Source organism: Leuciscus leuciscus (assembly GCF_965113295.1).
Source record: "Leuciscus leuciscus genome assembly, chromosome: 11".
NCBI lineage: Eukaryota > Metazoa > Chordata > Actinopteri > Cypriniformes > Leuciscidae > Leuciscus > Leuciscus leuciscus.
This window is the reverse complement of record NC_138735.1, coordinates 5,408,018-5,427,567: the sequence shown is the minus strand read 5'-3', so window position 1 is coordinate 5,427,567 and position 19,550 is coordinate 5,408,018. Positions and strand designations below refer to the sequence as shown.

General features: G+C 36.3%; 1 protein-coding gene and 1 long non-coding RNA gene across 2 annotated transcripts in view; one reads left to right on the top strand and one right to left on the bottom strand.

Moving 5' to 3' along the window:
• LOC309508803 (uncharacterized protein) overlaps nt 1-19,550 on the bottom strand; it is an 82,861-nt gene that overhangs the window by 48,707 nt on the left and 14,604 nt on the right. The window contains 2 exon segments of the mRNA XM_082183274.1: nt 699-812; nt 999-1,115. Of these exon segments, the coding sequence (XP_082039400.1) occupies nt 699-812; nt 999-1,115 (231 nt within the window).
• On the top strand, nt 8,847-12,259 carry LOC309509608. Its single transcript, XR_014209927.1, has 5 exons — nt 8,847-9,180; nt 9,896-9,990; nt 10,074-10,122; nt 10,243-10,361; nt 11,001-12,259. It is a non-coding gene; the product is annotated as an uncharacterized lncRNA (long non-coding RNA).

Here is a 19,550-nt window from a genome sequence, read left to right as displayed (position 1 = left end):
GAAATAAACAAAAAACTACAATTACAAAAGTTTTTTTAACTAAATCGGCCTCACTATTCTTTTCATAAGAATCAACAGAGTCCTAAAATAGTTAAAACCATCGCATTTCCTTAAAATCTGCTTTAAAGATAGTGGACTCTGTCATAAGAGGCATAAAGGAGGATCTTCAACTGATAACAAAACCTTGTGCCTATTTGGCAATATGTGCAGATGATATGGTCCCAGTGATTATATGAGTAGAAACAATGTTTTCTACCAACAACATGATTCATTTCATTAAGTTTAATTGTATTACATTGATACCATTTGTTGGTAATTTTTGGAGGACTCATTTTGGAGGAGGTTATGATGGGTTTGAGGTCAGAATATATAGGGCATTATTTGAGCTCTGAATATAAGGCCTCCACAGCAGCACTGCTGCACATTACCTGGAGTTCCACAACGCACAGGTACCAACAAAAAGGACTACAGTCCATTTAAAATGTACACAAAAGCTGGGTGTTTAAAATAATATAAGCATCTCATTCAATAAAATGCTATATCTGAGTCCAACCCAAAAAAATTTAACACTTTGTAGATATGTCTCTCTCGCATCAGGTGAAGACAACAATGTCTAGTGTGAATATCATAAACGCAAAATACAAAAACACCATAATATAAAAATGCCAATCATGTATTAATAAAAATGTTATAGCTACCTGAGATCAGTCTGTGTATTGTCATTCTTAAAATATATTGGAAGACTCATAGACCTGTCACTCCTCAAAGACACACAGCTGGGCGCTGGTTCTGATCTCTCCTGCTGAACTGAACTATAACAGAACAACGAAACGTAAAAACAAAACGTTTTAATGAAAAGCACTCGAGGAGGGTTTACATTGTTTTCAAGAAATTTCCTTTAAAATAATGTATATAAAAAAAATTAATGTCACATTATTTTCTTCAGGAGACATTTTTTTTTTATTATATAAAAGGTTATTTAATGTGTTTATTCATACCTGCATCCTTTAGAAAAATCTTCATCTCTGGATGTTTGTCTGTCATCCATGATAAAGCTGAACAGTAACAGTCTGATCTCCACTGACTCTGGGTGGAAATGACAAACAAACACAAAACTAATGTAATTAAACATTGTTAAACATCTTTATAATTTATCTGACTAGATCGCGAGAGTTGGAGAAATAAATAGATAGAGATCTTTTGAAAAATCATCATATACACGATACACAAAATAAACCTCGTTCATTTCCTTTCAGAGAAAATATTAATGTGGAAGTCACCTCGAGTGCACGACTAACCTTTATCAAAATGTATCTACATAGCCAACCGATTCACAAACTCCTCCATCTGTTCCATCGAGTAGGCTAGCTACACATAAGAAAGGAATCGACTATTTTATTAAAATGGCGAAACATCAGCTTTCTTTTACTTTCGCTATTATCTGTGACGAAAGGGACACGTGATTAAACTTCTGAAGTCACTGTAATGTTGGTTAGTAAGTTAGTGTTTTAATGGTTGCCCTTATTGGCAAATGACTTGAGTTTAATCACCAGTAAGGTTTACAGTTAATAACTCCAGTCAGTTTTGTGTGCTGACAAACTCAAAACAAACATATTTATTACACGGATTATTAATGCATTTGTAGGAGCCACAGCAGATTATTCATACCTGTGTTCGCCGGTACCAGTCTTCTCACTGATCTTCAACAGATCACTGGAGCAGTGCAAAGTCCCTTTCTGCTTTAAACGCTCCACCATCATCCCAATCCCGAAGAAACCAAAGATCACAGGACTCAATGACTACAGACCTGTTGCCTTAACATCTGTGGCCATGAAGTCATTCGAAAGACTGGTGTTAGCATATCTGAAGGACATCACTGGACCCTTGCTGGACCCCCTGCAGTTTGCCTACAGAGCAAACCGGTCTGTGGATGATGTGGTCAATATGGGACTGCATTACACCCTACAACATCTGGACAAACCAGGGACCTATGCAAGGATTCTGTTCGTGGACTTTAGTTCTGCCTTCAACACCATCGTCCCATCACTGCTCCAGACCAAACTGACCCAGCTCTCTGTCCCTAGCTCCATCTGTCAATGGATCACCAGCTTTCTGACAGACAGACAACAGCTAGTCAGAATGGGCAAAATCACGTCCGACAGCCGCACCATCAGCACCGGTGCTCCACAGGGATGTGTTCTCTCACCACTGCTCTTCTCCCTGTACACAAATGACTGCACCTCTAAAGACACCTCTGTCAAGCTCCTGAAGTTTGCGGACGACACTACTGTTATCGGACTCATCCGGAACGGTGACGAGTCTGCGTACAGACAGGAGGTGGAGCAGCTGGCTCTTTGGTGCAGTTATAACAACCTGGAGCTGAACACGCTCAAAACAGTGGAGATGATCGTGGACTTCAGGAGAAACCCCCCTGCACTCCCTGATCACTCACCATCATGGACAGCACTGTGACTGCAGTAGAGTCATTCAGGTTCCTGGGCACCACCATCTCTCAGGATCTGAAGTGGGACACTCACATAGACTCTATTGTGAAGAAAGCCCAACAGAGACTGTACTTCCTGCGTCAGCTGAGGAAATTCAACCTGCCACAGGAGCTGCTCGTACAGTTCTACTCAGCTGTCATCCAGTCCATCCTCTGCACTTCCATCACCGTCTGGTTCGGCTCTGCTACCAAAACCGACCTCCGTAGACTACAGCGGATAGTTCGGACTGCTGAGCGAATCACTGGCACTACCCTTCCCACACTCAAAGTACTGCACTCATCCAGAGTGAGTAAAAGGGCTCGCCAAATCACTCTGGACCCGTCACACCCAGCACACTTTCTGTTTGAACTGTTACCGTCTGGTCGACGCTACAGAGCACCGAGCACAAAAACAACCAGACACCGGAAAAGTTTCTTTCCCCAGGCCATCTACCTCATGAACACTTAATGTTCCCCTACTGTGGAACAAACATGTGCAATACTTCCCTCAGACATTTCATTATAGCACCTTATAACTTTATATATATTTATAATCTTTTATTTTTATTTTATTTTTATTTTTTCTATTTTTTTATTTATACCTATGTTACTTGTCACTTGTCTTGTCACTTTATATTGTATGTGTACTGGAAGCTACTGTCACCAAGACAAATTCCTCGTATGCGCAAGCATACTTGGCAATAAAGCTCTTTCTGATTCTGATTCTGATTCTGATTCAGTAGAGGGCGGTGTGCGCTGTGTAGTGAAAGCGGGTGTGCGAGACAGGCGTGCAGATCAGGTCCCCTGTCTATATCAGTCAGTAATAAAACATTTAAGCGTTCATTAGCCTATTATTCCACATCTCACTTAAATAGAATCTATCTAGCACTACTTTCTTCTTATTTAATAGGCAATGTCGGTACAGGATCCGTTCCACCTGCACGATCCGTTTCACGCATGCGTAGTAGACGCAGTAGAAAACGCACATGCGCAAATGATAATTCTGTTTTGCGAAGATTTACGACACTGCACGATCTGTTCCATGCATATTATTTTAAAAAAAGAAATGCATATTATGTTCCTTATTGTCTTCTGTAAACAACATTGACGTTGGGCTGTTTAATCCGGCCAGTCGAGTATTTAAAAAAATCGCATTTTGCCTTTTTCTTGCAATACTTTTTGCTATACAGTATATATTGCGTTGCATATATTTGACAGTCGGAATACCAGATATTTCATGCCATAGCTAACAAATGTAAAAAAGGAAAAATGACATAAAAGCAGATCATCATTCATTCAGCGCTGTTGTGGCTGCGGTGTGTGTGTCACGTAACAAGCAATGACGCGTCACCATGGAAACCAAACAGACAGCGACTTAAGCGCATAGACTTGTTGTACGTTAATGTTTTTTCCTTTTTTGGAAACTCACTGAGAAAATTTTTTTTTGGTAACCGCTTGCACACCTGTTTAGTTTTTCCTTTGATTTTTCTGCTATTTAGTTTCTTTGCTCCTCTGGATTTGTGGATGTATCCTGACTGATTCCATTTACCGACCTTTATCGCCCGGCTTTCGACCCCTGTCTGCCATGTACAGAACCCGGTTTTGTTCATTAAATGTTCTGATCTGCCTTTGCTTTTTATGTTTTATTTTATTATACTTAAAATAAATTTGTATATTCGTTTATTTCGTTTTTTTCCACAAATGTATGACTTTTGGAAGTGCAAATTGATTGCCATATGCAGTTTTAATAAAGTTGAATTAACGTAGCCTTCTGTCATTTTTACTCTTCTAAGTGTACACTTGCAGGTGTTTTGTTTCTAATTTACTTTAATAAGGATACACACTATTTAAAAAGTATAGGCTATAATTATCTAACATCTGACTAATTAAAAATTAACCTCAAAACATAACATGCTAAATGGGGGATAACGTTACACAAAAATGCCGCAAGTTGTGCCATCGCATGCGTGGTTCCGATAGTGTAGGAAAACCGTGACGTTTTCTACTACGTAATTACGCGCATGCGTGAAACGGATCGTGCAGGTGGAACGGATCGTGTACCGACAGGCAACTCTAAATCACTTCTACATTCATCCTCTTCTTCACATTCACTAAATAAACTTAACTATATAATGTTGCATTTGGCTTGCTCAGTTGGGGATATTTTGGGGATATTTAATTTAATTTTATCAATCAATAAATTCCTCTTGAAACAAACTTTGTTGTATTATTTTAATTTAATACTGTGAAGCTGCTTTGATACAATCTGTATTGTGAAAAGCGCTATACAAATATACTTGACTTGACTAGACCTCACAACATTGACCATGAGGAAGGATCCTTCTTGTTTAGCTCCAGTCTTCTTCTATACACAATTTTTTTTGTGTGTGTATAGTTTCAAATAGGACCTACATGTTTACCCCAAACTCTGTTATCAATACATTTAAAGACCTTTTTATATTTCTTCAACAAATAAAATAAAACTGGCACTGGTGTTTGTTCCATGACTAAAAGCAAATTGTTCTCCCACCACATCCCATTCATTATAATATTTTCTATTTCTATAGGTTTCTCGAAGGAAAACATAATTCATTATCTCTAAGTATTCTAAACCTATCGTCTGTCCATATATTTAACAAACCTATTCTCAAACACTCCATAACTCCATGAACTCACAGAGGATAGAGACCGAAAAGAACCAATAGTGTAAAATTAAGTATAATTTAATCATTATACTTTTTTATGTACAACTGATGCTTTATTACATACTTTCTTTTGAAATTGTCTTTAGCCCAAATAATTTTTTTGTTTGTTTGTTTAAAAAAGCATTGTGTGCCGTGTTTGGTTTCTTCCTATTTCTGATTACAACAATGGACAAAGTCACGTCAGATGCATGCATCTATATCCCACTCTTAACCCGAATTACTTGACTTTACTAGAAAATTGCACGGAAACCTGTTGTCTTAAACCATTTAAGTTTTTACACAAGGTGAAACTAGAGATCAAGCATAACACATTAAGTGGATGCAGTAGACAAATCAAGTTTACATTAGTAGTCTTTACTTAAAATCATTAGTTCACATATTTATTTTTATTTGGAGTGTACGTTGTATAAAATAACTATTTTATGTTACACAAATGTTATATTTATGTAATGTCTTATACTATTTTGAGATTTATTGTAATAAATGCATTCTGTCACATAAATTGGAAGGGAAGAAAATTAAACCATTCATTTCAATGTTCCAATGTTTTTTTTATTAATTGTTGACGACAAAAACAAAACAAAACAACAGGAAACACTTCAATGTAATAAACTTGTCAACCAAAAGATAAGTAAAAATAAGAATTGAAACTGCTTGCAAGTCCAATCAGAATGCACATAGCTTTTAGCACGGTTTCAATGTTGTCCATCATAACTTCTTCCTCAATGATGATGTTCAATGACGCTTGATTGAGACGGAGAGAAGACGAGAGCACAACACCTTCATGCTCAATGAGGAGGATTCTAATGTCCAGATGGCAGAATGAGTCATCGTCATTAGAGTCCTAACATAAGAGCACAATCATGACATTTCTCATTAAATAACCATCAATAATGTTAAGCAATAGAGTCTAGTCATGAGACAATCAAACACATGAGGGAATGTGTGAACTGGTTATGACTGCTGGAGTATATTAAAGAGATAGTCTACCCAAAAATAACAATTCCGTCATCACAATGATCGTGGGCCCAAAGCCATTACATATTTAAAACAGTAATATCCTATACTAAACCTAAACTAATCTTGACAAACTATATATCATTTGAAAGTTTACAATCTCTAGTTTTCATATTTGGTGACTGATTTTCAAAATAAATTACAGAGGAGCCGTAATTTATCAATTTGCAACAAGAATATTTTCATATTCCTAAGGTGTGTTCAGACCTTTATTTTGAAATAGCAATGAACATGAAAAATCATGAAAGAATGGTAGAAACTTCCCATATTACTTCTGAATAGAATGTCTACTTCATAAATTGTATTAAAATTGTGGAAATAATGGTTCAGATCACTCAAACCACATATGGAAATGGAGGCGCCCTTATATGGGCAGAAAGGGAGTCTGGTTGTCACCTAGTAAAAAAATGTGGTACTGCGCCCAAACAAAATCTTACTGAAAGCTAATTTTTTGAGATATCAACCTACATTTTGAAAAACAACTTGTTCAGATTCTTTACTTTGATTTTTTTTTTTGCAGTTTTAGAGTCGCCCAGGTTTTAAAAATATATATTTTATATAAAATATGAATAATAAAATGTTTTACATTGTACATTTCCATAAACTCAAACTTCTATAACTTTTTTTCTGTTTCACTTTCTTAATTTATTTAACTTCTACAAAAATCTGCCAAATGTCTTCTTTAAAACAAGACCAATTGTACGTCTATACTCCAAAGCATTCTTTAATCACAACCATTTAAGTTCAAAATGTGCATTTTCCTGTCTACTCAAAAAAAAAGGGGGGTGACAGTTAATAGGTTAAAGCACATCATTTATGGTAAACACAGAAGCTTGTTCATGCATCACACACCAGAAAAAAACCCATTGGTTCTCATTCCTCACGCATGTTTTCTGTGTTACATACGTGATGTGCTCTATGAATGTGTGTCGTTTTTTTTCTTTAGATATATAGAAGTAAATCTGTTCATCATATAAAGTGATTTGGATTAAACAGCTCGATTCATTTTACGACGCCTTTAAGACCGTTTTGGATCTTTAAAGTTTTGGTTAAATTGACTTTTTCAATGGAGAGATAGAAACTTATCAGGTTCCATTATAAATGGAAAAAGGGATAGTTCACCTTAAAAATGAACATTTGCTGTTAATTTACTTAAAAGTTCGTTAGGTTATTACTATAAATGGAACAAATAAACATAAGAAACAAAATTATGAATTTTTACAAAAAACATATCAGTGACAAACTAGCGTTCACTAAAAGCAACATGCTACTGTTAAAGGGATGGTTCGGAGTAAAATCAACCTAGGGTCCTTTGCACCATGATCTCGAGCCAAACACCCCCCGAGAAGGGGTCTTGCTACTGCTAACCCGGACGTCGACGTCACTTCAGTGGTTTGGGAAAAGCACGTAAAAGTCCTGGCAGAAAGCAATGCATAAGGATGCCTTAAACCACTTAAGTTTTTACACAAGGTGAAACTAAAGAGATCAAGCATAACACATTAAGTGGATGCAGTAGACAAATCAAGTTTACATTAGTAGTCTTTACTTAAAATCATTAGTTCACATATTTATTTTTATTTGGAGTGTATGTTGTATAAGTTTATAACTAGTGTATAAGTTTGGTACAATTCTGAGCATTATTAGTGGGGTAATTTACGAGATACATCATAGGATCCATTAGCGCTTGCACTACGCCATCCGGCTGATTTCTCTAAATAAGCTCTAACTTTAATAATATTCAACCAAGGGAAAAAAAGCTTCTGGGGGGGTGTTTGGCTCGAGGTCATGGTGTAAAGGACCCTAGGTTGATTTTACTCCGAACCATCCCTTTAACCGCCTGAAACACTTCTTTGTTGGTAAACCAGCTAATGGTGCATATCCTGACACCTACTGGAATGGAGTGTGAGGCGTTAATATCAAGGGAAAATGTAAAAAAATTTAATAAATTACCTATATTTGATTATTTTGTATAATCATGTAACTGTTATATTCAGGAAATTAATAAGAGTTTTATGACCTTTATAAGAACTATTTAGCACATTCTCTAATGTCAGAGAGCCAGAAACACTAACGAAATGCTAACGTTATAGCTAAACTGTGAACATACAGAAACACACTTGCTAAAGTTATCGTAACTGTGAACTGACAGAAACACCTATTTAAATATTAACATTACAGTTAAAGCTGCAGTCCGTAGTTTTTCCTCTTTGTCGCCATCTCTGTTCGAAATCTGCAATTGCAGTTATTCGCAGAATGATCAACTTTGCGTGGGTTTTGCCTCGGCACGGCACAGCGCTGATGAATCCAATGTTTTGAGGAGAATGTGTGGCTGTCAGTCGCCGCCGGTGTGGATACTGTCATTCGCAATCACAGATACTACTTTTTGGAAGTATGACCAACATAAGAAATTTCAGTTTCGGAAAATGTATCTGAACAAGAAAGTAACATCCAGTTTTGTTCTGACCAACTAAGGGGAAAAAAGCATTGCAGTAAATCGCGCTGATAAAATCTAACGATCGCTTATCATATCACGCCAAACCGTGCAAATTATACTTTGTTCTCAAATTGTTAATGTTAACAACATCAGCATTGCGTGACTACATTTAATGCCCTTCCGATATTTATCCTTGTTTTCGCATGCACTCAAAAAACTCAACTAGCCACTTGCTTGATTTGCTAAATAAAAATATGTCTGATTAATAAGAATATAACGAGTTTACTTGTGTTAAATGATTCATTCTTGTTAGTTGGAACTAAATTAAGAAATAATTGAATGAATTAGATCTGCACTTGTTGATTCAATGAGATTGAGGCGCTTCATATCAACAATTCTCTCTGGTGAGTCACACTGCGCATGCTCAGTACTGCGGCGGGAAGTTCGGGGACACGCGGCCGGGCTCAAATGTACTGTGGAGAAGGCTGAAATTCCTGACGTTTTGTGAGCGGTCTAATCGTTCTGCATCCTTGATATTGAGGGTAAGTACCTGATATATGTACCTATTTGTAATTATTACTGTGGGATAAAACTAAGTTATTAGACACTGTTGCGATGTTTCTAAGCAGGCTTATTTTCCCAGACTTGAAGCACATGTGTTGGGTTCAATTCTGTGTCTTTGTCGATACGAGTTTCACCTTAACGTTAAAGGGGAATATGGCAACTCTAGCAATTTTTTCGCTGATTTTCAGCAAATATAACTCTACCCCAACAATGGGAGGGTAAAACAGGAGATAAATTGAATGCAGACGTCAGAGTCGAAAACATCATACACCCGTTTTTTTCCCGGTTTTTTTCTGTTTGTACGTTAAGTTAATGCAACGTTAGCTAACGTTAACGTTAGCGTAATGTGCCATTTTTATGTTGGCCTGGCCTTCATGTATGTACATCAGCAAAATATTAATTTAAACGTTCTGTATCTAGCCATTTCTGTCTTTTCAAACATGTTACTTAATGCTACCCAGCTTATTGATTACAGTGTGCAAAAATTGTCAAGTAAAATCTATGATGCAGTCGACCATATTTGAAGTGTCCTAATAAATGGCAGTTAAAGTTATGATTGAATAGGTATACATGTTTTATTTATGGAATATACTTAAAACTTTATATTTAGTAACAGCAGCCAGTAGTGGTATTTTCTTTGGCCCATTTTTTGAAGTCAGTCTTATACACTTTTTTTCTTTACTTTTTTTACAGCGAAAATGATTCTTTTCTTCATACAAAAGATGAAATACATCACAATATAAAGCTGTCCCCATGCTCTTCTGGTGTGAACCTCACCTTAATTACATGTAAGTAGTTTTTCTTAACACTCACATATAATGTATAACTAACTATCCTTGATTACTGACCTTTCCTTTTCTTTCTCTTTCAGTGACGTGTATGTGGCAGTGCAGGCAGTGTGTTACAAAGGAGAGTTGTAGGTACAAATTGCTTAAGCATTATAAACTACACCATTGTTTTGGAAACGACAATCATTATGTTTGTGTATATTTAAATTTTGTATATTTAATAGTCATTCTCAATGCATTTTCTTCCCACAGAGTACTCTTAAGCTGTGCCGCCACTGAATGACCCTATACATACCCGAAGAGCCTGTGTCATCAAGTCTCTGTGCACCTACTTGAATGAAGACCCTGAAAAACTAGTGAAGGCATATTTGGTGAGTTGATAAGAAAATACAGTTTTAAAAGCCCATTGAATCTGTACTTGGGCCGTGTTTTCCCCTATTTGCTACAACAAACATGTGACTTGAGAGAACACATAACTGTGTCAAATAACTGAGCTGGACAAATTGTTTATTTATAGGAAACTGATGGTACACAGTTCTTATGTGAATTGGTTGATGCACGAAAACAAATATTTTTTTATTCAAATCGGTTGAGCTCTCAAGGGGCCTAATTTGCTTTTAAAAAAATGACATCAGAAACTGTACATGTATGCTTTTGTTTTATTGCAGTGCATTATATTCCAAAGTGGTTCTAATGTTTTAGCCACCTAATTTATTTTAAATATGGTGGCCAAATAAATTATTACAATCTTATAATATAATGCACCACATTATACTCCAGCACCCACTGTGACCTCAATAATAAACAGTAGAATTATCACCTTTCTGACAGTTTCATCTTAAAAACTGAATAATTATAACCTTGTAAATGTAGGATTCACAGCAGAGCTCCTGTATTGGATTGAAGTTTACTTTACAGGTTTACCTAATAAAGTGGCCAGTGAGTGTTTAAGTGTGCATTTCTTGTAATAAATATTTGAGCTAATTTTTGCTTGTGCTCTTATCCCACAGGATTCAGAATTTGAGTCACAAAGTACCATGGAGCAAACTGTGATAGGAGTGTATGTCTCACTGAAGGAGGGAGCGCTGCCTAACGATGACCCAGCAGACATTGGTGTCCTTGAAGGTGTGGAAGTGCTCAGTGACTTGAATAGTCAGGCTTGTGCTCTGTTATTTGGACTGATATACTGTTTGAACCTGAGCTACCCACCAGAGCTCAAATGCACTTTTGAAGTCTTGCAGAAGATCTTTCTAAATCTAAATGGACAGATGTTGTCATCCAAGGCACAGTTCCTCAAAAACAAGGTTTTGGAGTAAGTGAGCTTGAAAAAGATGGACTGAGACTACAACAGTGTTTTACCAAAGGGACAACTGACTGGAGCAGTTGTTACACACTTGCTATAAATTCATGTTTGTTCAAATTTTACTTTTTTTGTGTGTGTGTGTCAAGGCCAAGGTTTACACTTACAAATTCCCAAAATGGGTATTATTAAAATGGCTTAATTTTTAAGATGTGAAGGAACATAAGCTACACTGGTAATTTAGAATTATCAAAATAATTTTCTTGTGATTTCATCACAGCAAGCTGCTGTAAGGTTTTTATTTATTTAAGGTATGTATTTATTTATTTTTATGTTTTATATATACACCAGTATTTCATCAGACAATCTTTTTTTATTATTATTTTACAGCTCAAATTGTTACTCACAATTGTTTATGTTAAATTCATGTTTATTTTCAAATGTAACATTTTTCTGTATCAGGCCATGGTTTACCTTACAAATTCCCAAAAAGGAAAGTGTTAAAATTGCTTAATTTTTAGAAGTGTTAAGAAAAAAGGGGCGTTAAAGTCCTGCAAGCGTTGCTTGGGGATCAGTTTTCTCAAGAGCCAAGATTTTGTTAGCTAAATGTTTCTTATACATCCTGTTACAAACACTCAGATGAATGGGATACTTAAAGTGAAGAAAGCAGTTCAGACTTAACTGGTGCATGTTAAAGCCCAATTAAAAAAAATAAAATTTTAAATTGTTTGCATGTTTTCTGTGTGTTTTTTGTACACTCAAAGTAATCTCACTAAATTAACTAAGAATGAACATGTAACTCAAAAAAGATTAAAATTAGTTTAATGGAAATGTTAATATCATGTTTAACCAACACATCTATTTTGTGTTCAAATAATATGATAAAGGTTGGTTGACTTAACTTGGTTTGTTTAGATGGAATATAGGTGGCATGATAAAATCATGTTCATCCAATGAATTTTTTTTTTGAGTGTGGGCCGGGTGCAGTCTCTTTTTTTCTGTAGCCACTCCGAAGTCCGAAGTCCATTTTACAACGGGTGAATCTCCAGTTACCGTTTGTCGTTTGTCGTTTGAACCTTTCTGGATCCGCCATCAAACGGATAAGTTTAATTATATCAAGTGCTGTGAGAAAAGGCTATAAATCTCTGCCTCCAACATCCTCACGCAATATAGCCGAGACTCTTCTTCATGTGTACAGATGTGATGTAATGACGCAAAGACGTGCTTGAATTTCCCACAGAAATCCACCAGTGCCACTGGGATTAAAAACATTATTACAAGCTTACCGTTTTGAATCGAGCTAAGGCAAGCAGTTTTGAACACTGGCTGGTTATGTACTTGCTCAAAAAATTATTTTGGATAATTTTTAACCCCAAAAAGTTACGGACTGCAGCTTTAAACTGTGAACCGACATGGAAAATAACGTCGACTGGTGTTATGAGATTTTTATTTCTGAAATGTTCTGTTTCAGTGGGCAGAGCTCATATTAATATTCATGAGTTTCCCGGACATGTGCGTAGAACTAGTGCTGTTCAATACAGGTTTTTTGGAGTAGACTCCGACTACAGTTAAAACCACATACACTCCCTCATTCATTAATATAACATCAGTTAAACTAAAGCTGGCACGGAGGAATGTATAATTACAAACTAAAGCCAATATGACTTTTATCTATTTTTAAAGTAAGCTACATGTAGGATAAATGTATGTGGCAAAGTTTCTGCGACAGCACTTTGACAAGGTGTAATACGTCAGTGTCCGCATTCCTCGCTTCATTTCTTTCACTCCTTGCTTATCTAACTTTCATAGGCACTCAACTGCCATGCACTATATAGGGATTAGAGAATCAGTAAACAAGTGATAGATTTCGGACACAGACACAGAGTCAGTATGAGAGTAGATTCCTGTGCTGGAGTCGACCCCGACTCTGGGGCTGCGTCCCAATTCAAAGGCTGCATCCTTCGAAGGCCGGACTTTAATATTCATATCATTAGATATTTGAGTAAGCTGAAACCCAGTACTTGCGTTTAAAAGTGTAAATCGTGAAGGATCCATTGCTGCTTCCCAATTCAGATGCTGCATCCGACTGAGTCACCGTGGCACGACGAAGGCTGATCCAATTCTAAGCCTCCTTCACATGCAGCCTCCAAAAGTGTCCTTCGTTTCCTGTGAAATGAAGAATACAACAGATGGATCATTCGCTGCCTTGCCTCGTTGTGGAACTGTTGTATTTTATTTTCTGTAACAAAGATTCATAGGCCTATGTATGCATTGACATTAACTAATAGGGTCTTATTCTAAAGTGTGACCAATATTTGAAATGTACCAATGAATGTACAGTACAAAAAGTTCAGAAACGTACATCCACTTGGTACACTTACAAGAGTAGGAAGATGAAGACAGATCAATTAGGGAATAATAAGGTAACATGATGCATGATGTTGTGTACCTCCACAGCTCAATAGCTGGATTTGGCCAGTCCGTCGGGCCTGAGAGTCGCCTTGAGGTAAGAAATCTCAACTTGAGCTCCCAAGCTGAGCTCAACCAGAGCCTGACAATAAACCTACATTAATATTAACCAAACAAACTACAAATTAATAAAACTAGAAAAATAAAACTGTGAAAAGACTGTTAATAATGTTTTATTTAATATTTTTTATAAGGGTGGCCCGATTATGATTTTCTATTGTGGATTCCAATTTTTTTCAAGCAAATTGGCCAATTCCAATAGCTGACCTTTTTTCCTTTAAGCAAATGTATTTGTTGTTTATTTGCTCTATAACATCTGTCACCAGCCATTTGAAATGTAATCATGATGCAAACAAAGAGGCTACACACATGTAGCATGATAATTATTTTTTTAAATTTAAATTAGATTGTATAATTTCAAGATTTAAAGCAAAAACAAAATGGTCTGACTTTTGTTTTGTGAAATTATGCTAGAAGACACCTGCACAAAACAAAAACAGCAGACGGACTGAATGAAAACGCAAATTCACTTTCTGTCAGTAGGTGGCGCTTGGGAAAAAATGTCTAGGCTATATATAGCTATGCCACTTTATTATTTATTGTGCATTTCCCCTTTAAGAGCCACTATCACTGCATGAAAAGACTCAAATCCGGCAAAATACGGGCATGGTAAACTCCAGTGTAATTTGATGTTTGCCAGATGTATGTGGGAAAAAGCGGATCAGAGTAACATGGAACAGTATATTTCCAGATAGACTGTATATTTCCAGATAGACTCACACTGGTGCATAGACATATAAACACTAGATGTCGCCTTGTCTACGGCAGTTCATTGGAACGAATGTCTTTAAGGCGACATCTAGTGTATATATCTATGCACCAGTCTGCGACTCTGCGTACACGACAGATCAGATCACTCGGACATGTCTGCGTATAAGAGGTAAAAACGATATAAATACTGTTCGTTTTCTCACACAAACCGCTCGTTTCGTGTCTTAGGCCATCAATGTGTACTTACGATGGGGAATTGTTTAATTTGGACGACGGGGAATTGTTTTAATTTGGACTCTGTGCTTGTGTTTTGAGACCGTGACCATAGACCTGCATTATATGACTGACAGACAAGAACGGTTTGACCTAAAAATATCAAAATTGAAACTACTGCGGAAAAAAAGACACCTACATCTTGGATGCCCTTGAGGTAAGCTAAAACATACCAAAAATTAATTTCAAAGTGAACTATCCCTTTAAAGAGTTAAAAGGAATAGTCAAACATTCGCTCACAATTAATGATCCACAGATATCATTAAAACCTTTTCATTCATGGAGTCAGATGAAATAACCAGAGAATACATATTCAGATGTATTGCATTTAATCAAAAAATACTTTGCCTCGAGAAAAGGACAGTAACACGTTAAGACCTTCCGCGCTGGTCGGATGCCGGACTTTGGGCCGATTTAGCGTGAGCTTACAAATCACTTACAGTTCAATAAGCTCAATAACACAGCAGCAGAAAAAGGCTGAACATTTCAAATATAGGAGACTTTACATTGTGTTTCATGTGTGAGTCATATATGATCTTACCACAGTGTCTCCAGTTTACAGTGAGGATCCTCCAGTACAGCAGAGAGCAGATGAACTGAATCTCCTAGTTTATTCTCAGACAGATACAGATCTCTCAGGTGTGAGGGGTTTGATCTCAGAGCTTCACTCTCTCAGTTCAGATCAGATCAGTTTAACACAAGGGTCCGCAGCCGTACTGCAGGGGGTCCGTCAATTAATGTTTGATCACAAATCATTTTTTGTAAAAAAATTAAAACATGGGTAAAAAACATCACAAAGTCAAATTTAAATATAAGCACTCTCAAACGAATGCAAGATCTTCCTCAAACAAACTTCATCTGTGACTCCACAATATTTCAACCTGTAGAGAACAATGACGCTGTGTAAACAGTGTGTAAAATGACCATTTTATTAAAGATTGCAATGTGTGATGTGATTTGAATGTAGTGACAAGCAATGCCTCTATATTCTACACTGCTTTATAAAGGATGCCGGTTCTCCATGAACTTCAGGAGAAACTGAGGGACAAATACCATGCAGTGCTGTAACTATGGAGTGATAAAGAGATAACATTAATAACACCTGAAGTGTAACTTTATCAATTAAATGTACTATATTTTAGTTCAATAATATTAATTTAATATTTTGAAGATATTTTTGTTTCTAAATATTTGTCCAATAATGATCCATTAATGGCCATTTAAAATAATATTTTTTTCTAATATGTTTATTACTTATATTACAATTAGATTTCATGCTTAGCATTTAGCATGCTAATATATGCTATTGCTAATTAATAGTTTCGTAGCAATCTAATACAATCTTATAACTCAGTCATGTGACACAAATATAAGAAATTGAATGAATTAATCCAGTTAGGGAACCATATTAAAATCACTTTAAAACTTCTTCATTGGATTACTTGGAAATGACTTGATTCCACGATGTTGACATTATGTGAACAAATTATCTTTGTTGAACTTAATTGGTTCATGTGGAACTGATGTGCATGATTCAATCATTTAAATCCAACACACTTTTTCAGTGCATTGTTTTCTGTATTTTAAAAAGAATTTTGGATTTACTGTAAATCCCTCTGGTCCTCTTCGTTTAGGGGTCACACTTGGCTCCTTCACAGTCAAAAGTGACCGAAGCCTTAAAATGTCTTTTTTTTTTTGCATTTTTTTTTTCAGGAAAACCAATGTAATATATTTTTGTTCAATAATATTTTTTTATTATTATTTCGAATTTAGAACGGTTTCTATGGAGCTACTAAAAAAAATTTGGAGCATTTTGTTCCATTAGAATTCATATTTTTATTTGTATTATTATTATTTTTCAATAAATGCAACATGTCACATTAGTGCAGGCCTTTAAAATCCATTTTTTGAAGTGAGAAAAGCGTCATCCAGTGGCGTTAAAAAGTAAAAACTTGTGTAATGTCGTGTAACCGCCTGTAGGCTGTACTGTTGCTCACTATATAAATACATAGAGAGGCTTTTTGATTCCCATTGTTTTTTATAGACATGATTTCTCCATTTTATTAGTTTTTTAAAATTTATTTAGATATATATTTAGACATTCTAAAAGACAATTTTTTTAAAGGTTTAGATATTTTTGTTACATAAGTATCAGGTTTTGCATTATGATTACAATCAAACAATAATGTTTGGTTAGAAAAGGAACACAATGCAAGCATTTTTGTTAATCAGTATTTGATAATTAAAATAATCTAACAAAATAAGGGATGGATAGTGATAATTCAAAACACTTTATACAGACATTTTGCAATTAATTGGTATTTTATTCAGTTTAATTCTATAAATGGTAATAAAACTTCAGAAGGGAACAGCAATTATGATCTAACAGCAAAAACAATAAAATAACAACAGCAAACAATCATTATCAAACTGTAGGTTAAAAAACAGGAATAACATTTTTATTATAATAATAAATATTATTTTAACTATGTACATAAAAACTGTAATTTATGTATTGTTGCATATGCAGCAGATATCAGGAACACCTATTAGGCTAAAATAAGACCAAACAATTATTATTTGTGTGTGTGTGCGTGTGTGTGTGTGTGTGTGTGTGTGTGAGAGAGAGAGAGAGAGAGAGAGAGAGAGAGAGAGAGAGTGTGTGTGCGTGTGTGTGTGTGTGAGAGAGACAGAGAGAGAGAGAGAGAGAGAGAGAGAGAGAGAGAGAGTGTGTGTGCGTGTGCATTTGAGCGAGAGAGTCTCTTTTGTATTTTTTAATTTATTGATTTTATTTCGCATATTCTCAAAGTTTGCTGTTGCAGTCTTACCAGTTAATTTCTTTGTGTGTGTGTGTGTGTGTGTGTGTGAGATAAAAAGTCACTGTTTAACATGTTCAAACAAATAATGTAGCAAAATGATCATTCAAATGTTATTTTTCTTAATTGCATTTACACCCACAGTTAAGACACTTGCGATTGCATTTTCATTAAATGTCCCGCAATGAATGAAGCAAAATTCAATGTGCAAATTGAAAATGCATTCCGCCGTCAATCACTGCGTGAAGTTGGCCCCGCCCCCTCCCTCTCCCTCCCTGTCAATCACTGCGTGAAGTTGGCCCCGCCCCCTCCCTCCCTGTCAATCACTGTGTGAAGTTGGCCCCGCCCCCTCCCTCCCTCCCTCCCTGTCAATCACTGCGTGAAGTTGGCCCCGCCCCCTCCCTCCCTCCCTGTCAATGACTGTGTGAAGTTGGCCCCGCCCCCTCCCTGTCAATCACTGCGTGAAGTTGGCCCCGCCCCCTCCCTCCCTGTCAATCACTGTGTGAAGTTGGCCCCGCCCCCTCCCTCCCTCCCTGTCAATCACTGTGTGAAGTTGGCCCCGCCCCCTCCCTCCCTCCCTGTCAATCACTGTGTGAAGTTGGCCCCGCCCCCTCCCCTCCCTCCCTGTCAATCACTGTGTGAAGTTGGCCCCGCCCCCTCCCTCCCTGTCAATCACTGTGTGAAGTTGGCCCCGCCCCCTCCCTCCCTGTCAATCACTGTGTGAAGTTGGCCCCAAGCAAATTCCTTGGGAGTCAGGAAAATTAAAGTGCAGAAGAAACTCGTATCCTTGAGAGTTAAACAAATGACAAACTAAAACAATACCCTTTTCAAACCAGCTTTTAAAAAAATACTTTTGTGTTTATACAAAATACAACGGTTATTCCAAATAAGAAAACGGTGCAGAGAGAAGTTGTGCTTGTAGATCAGTTTCCAAGCCAATAAAGCTTGAGCATGAAAGGCAGAAAGTTTCACTGGCAATTTGTCAATTTTATAATCACACATTAGTAAAAAAAAGAAAGACCCCCAAGTCGGTCAAAAATTTAATTAGGAATAAAATTCCACAAAGAAGGTTTTTTGAAACAAAATTTTAACCCATTAATTTTGAGGGTATTAGTATGCTCAATATTGTATTGAGATGATGTTCTAACCTGTGTAGTAGTAGTACTGATAAATAGTAATAAGTAATTATTGATGAATAATTATTTACATAAATGTGATGCTTAAGTTATCCTAGTTTCTCTCTACATACATGCAAAATAGTTCATTTTACAACATTTTAAATCACATGATTTTAAACCTAAATTTGATGGATTAATAGCATGTGGTCACCGCAAGTATTATTATTTTTTTTAATGCGTGTATACAGAACATTTTAAAATTAAGCCATTTTATTTTATTCAGGACATATTTGCTGTTGAGTGGAAGTAATTGTCTCTGTAATTTTAATCCTAAAGCTACAATAAAATATGGTCTGTAAACAACTTAACATACCAGTACACATTCAAGAGAAAATGCAAAAATAATAACAGCATCAAGAAAAGAAATCTTGTCAGATGTCAAAAAAAAAGAAAGAAAAAAAATGCTTAAAGATATTTTGTCTGGTAAGAGTTCCTTCTTTAATGGCAAATTTTCCCACAGTGATCTGTACATAAGGTTCCTCTTAATTTGCTGTTCAGTGTTTGCAGGACATGTACACACATAAAAAAATAAAATAAAAAAACAGAATTTAAGTTTAAAATACAAACTGATCACATCACTGATCAACTCTCTTCTAGTGCGCATGCATATATGACGTCACCAAACACACACCACCGCGCATGCGCGTAACAGCGTCCAGTACGTGTTGGATCTGATCCAGCTATACGTCATCGTGCTACAGGCTGCAGAGAGGACTTCTTGAGAGTAGTCGAGTGCAGGCGGGGAGGAGCTGC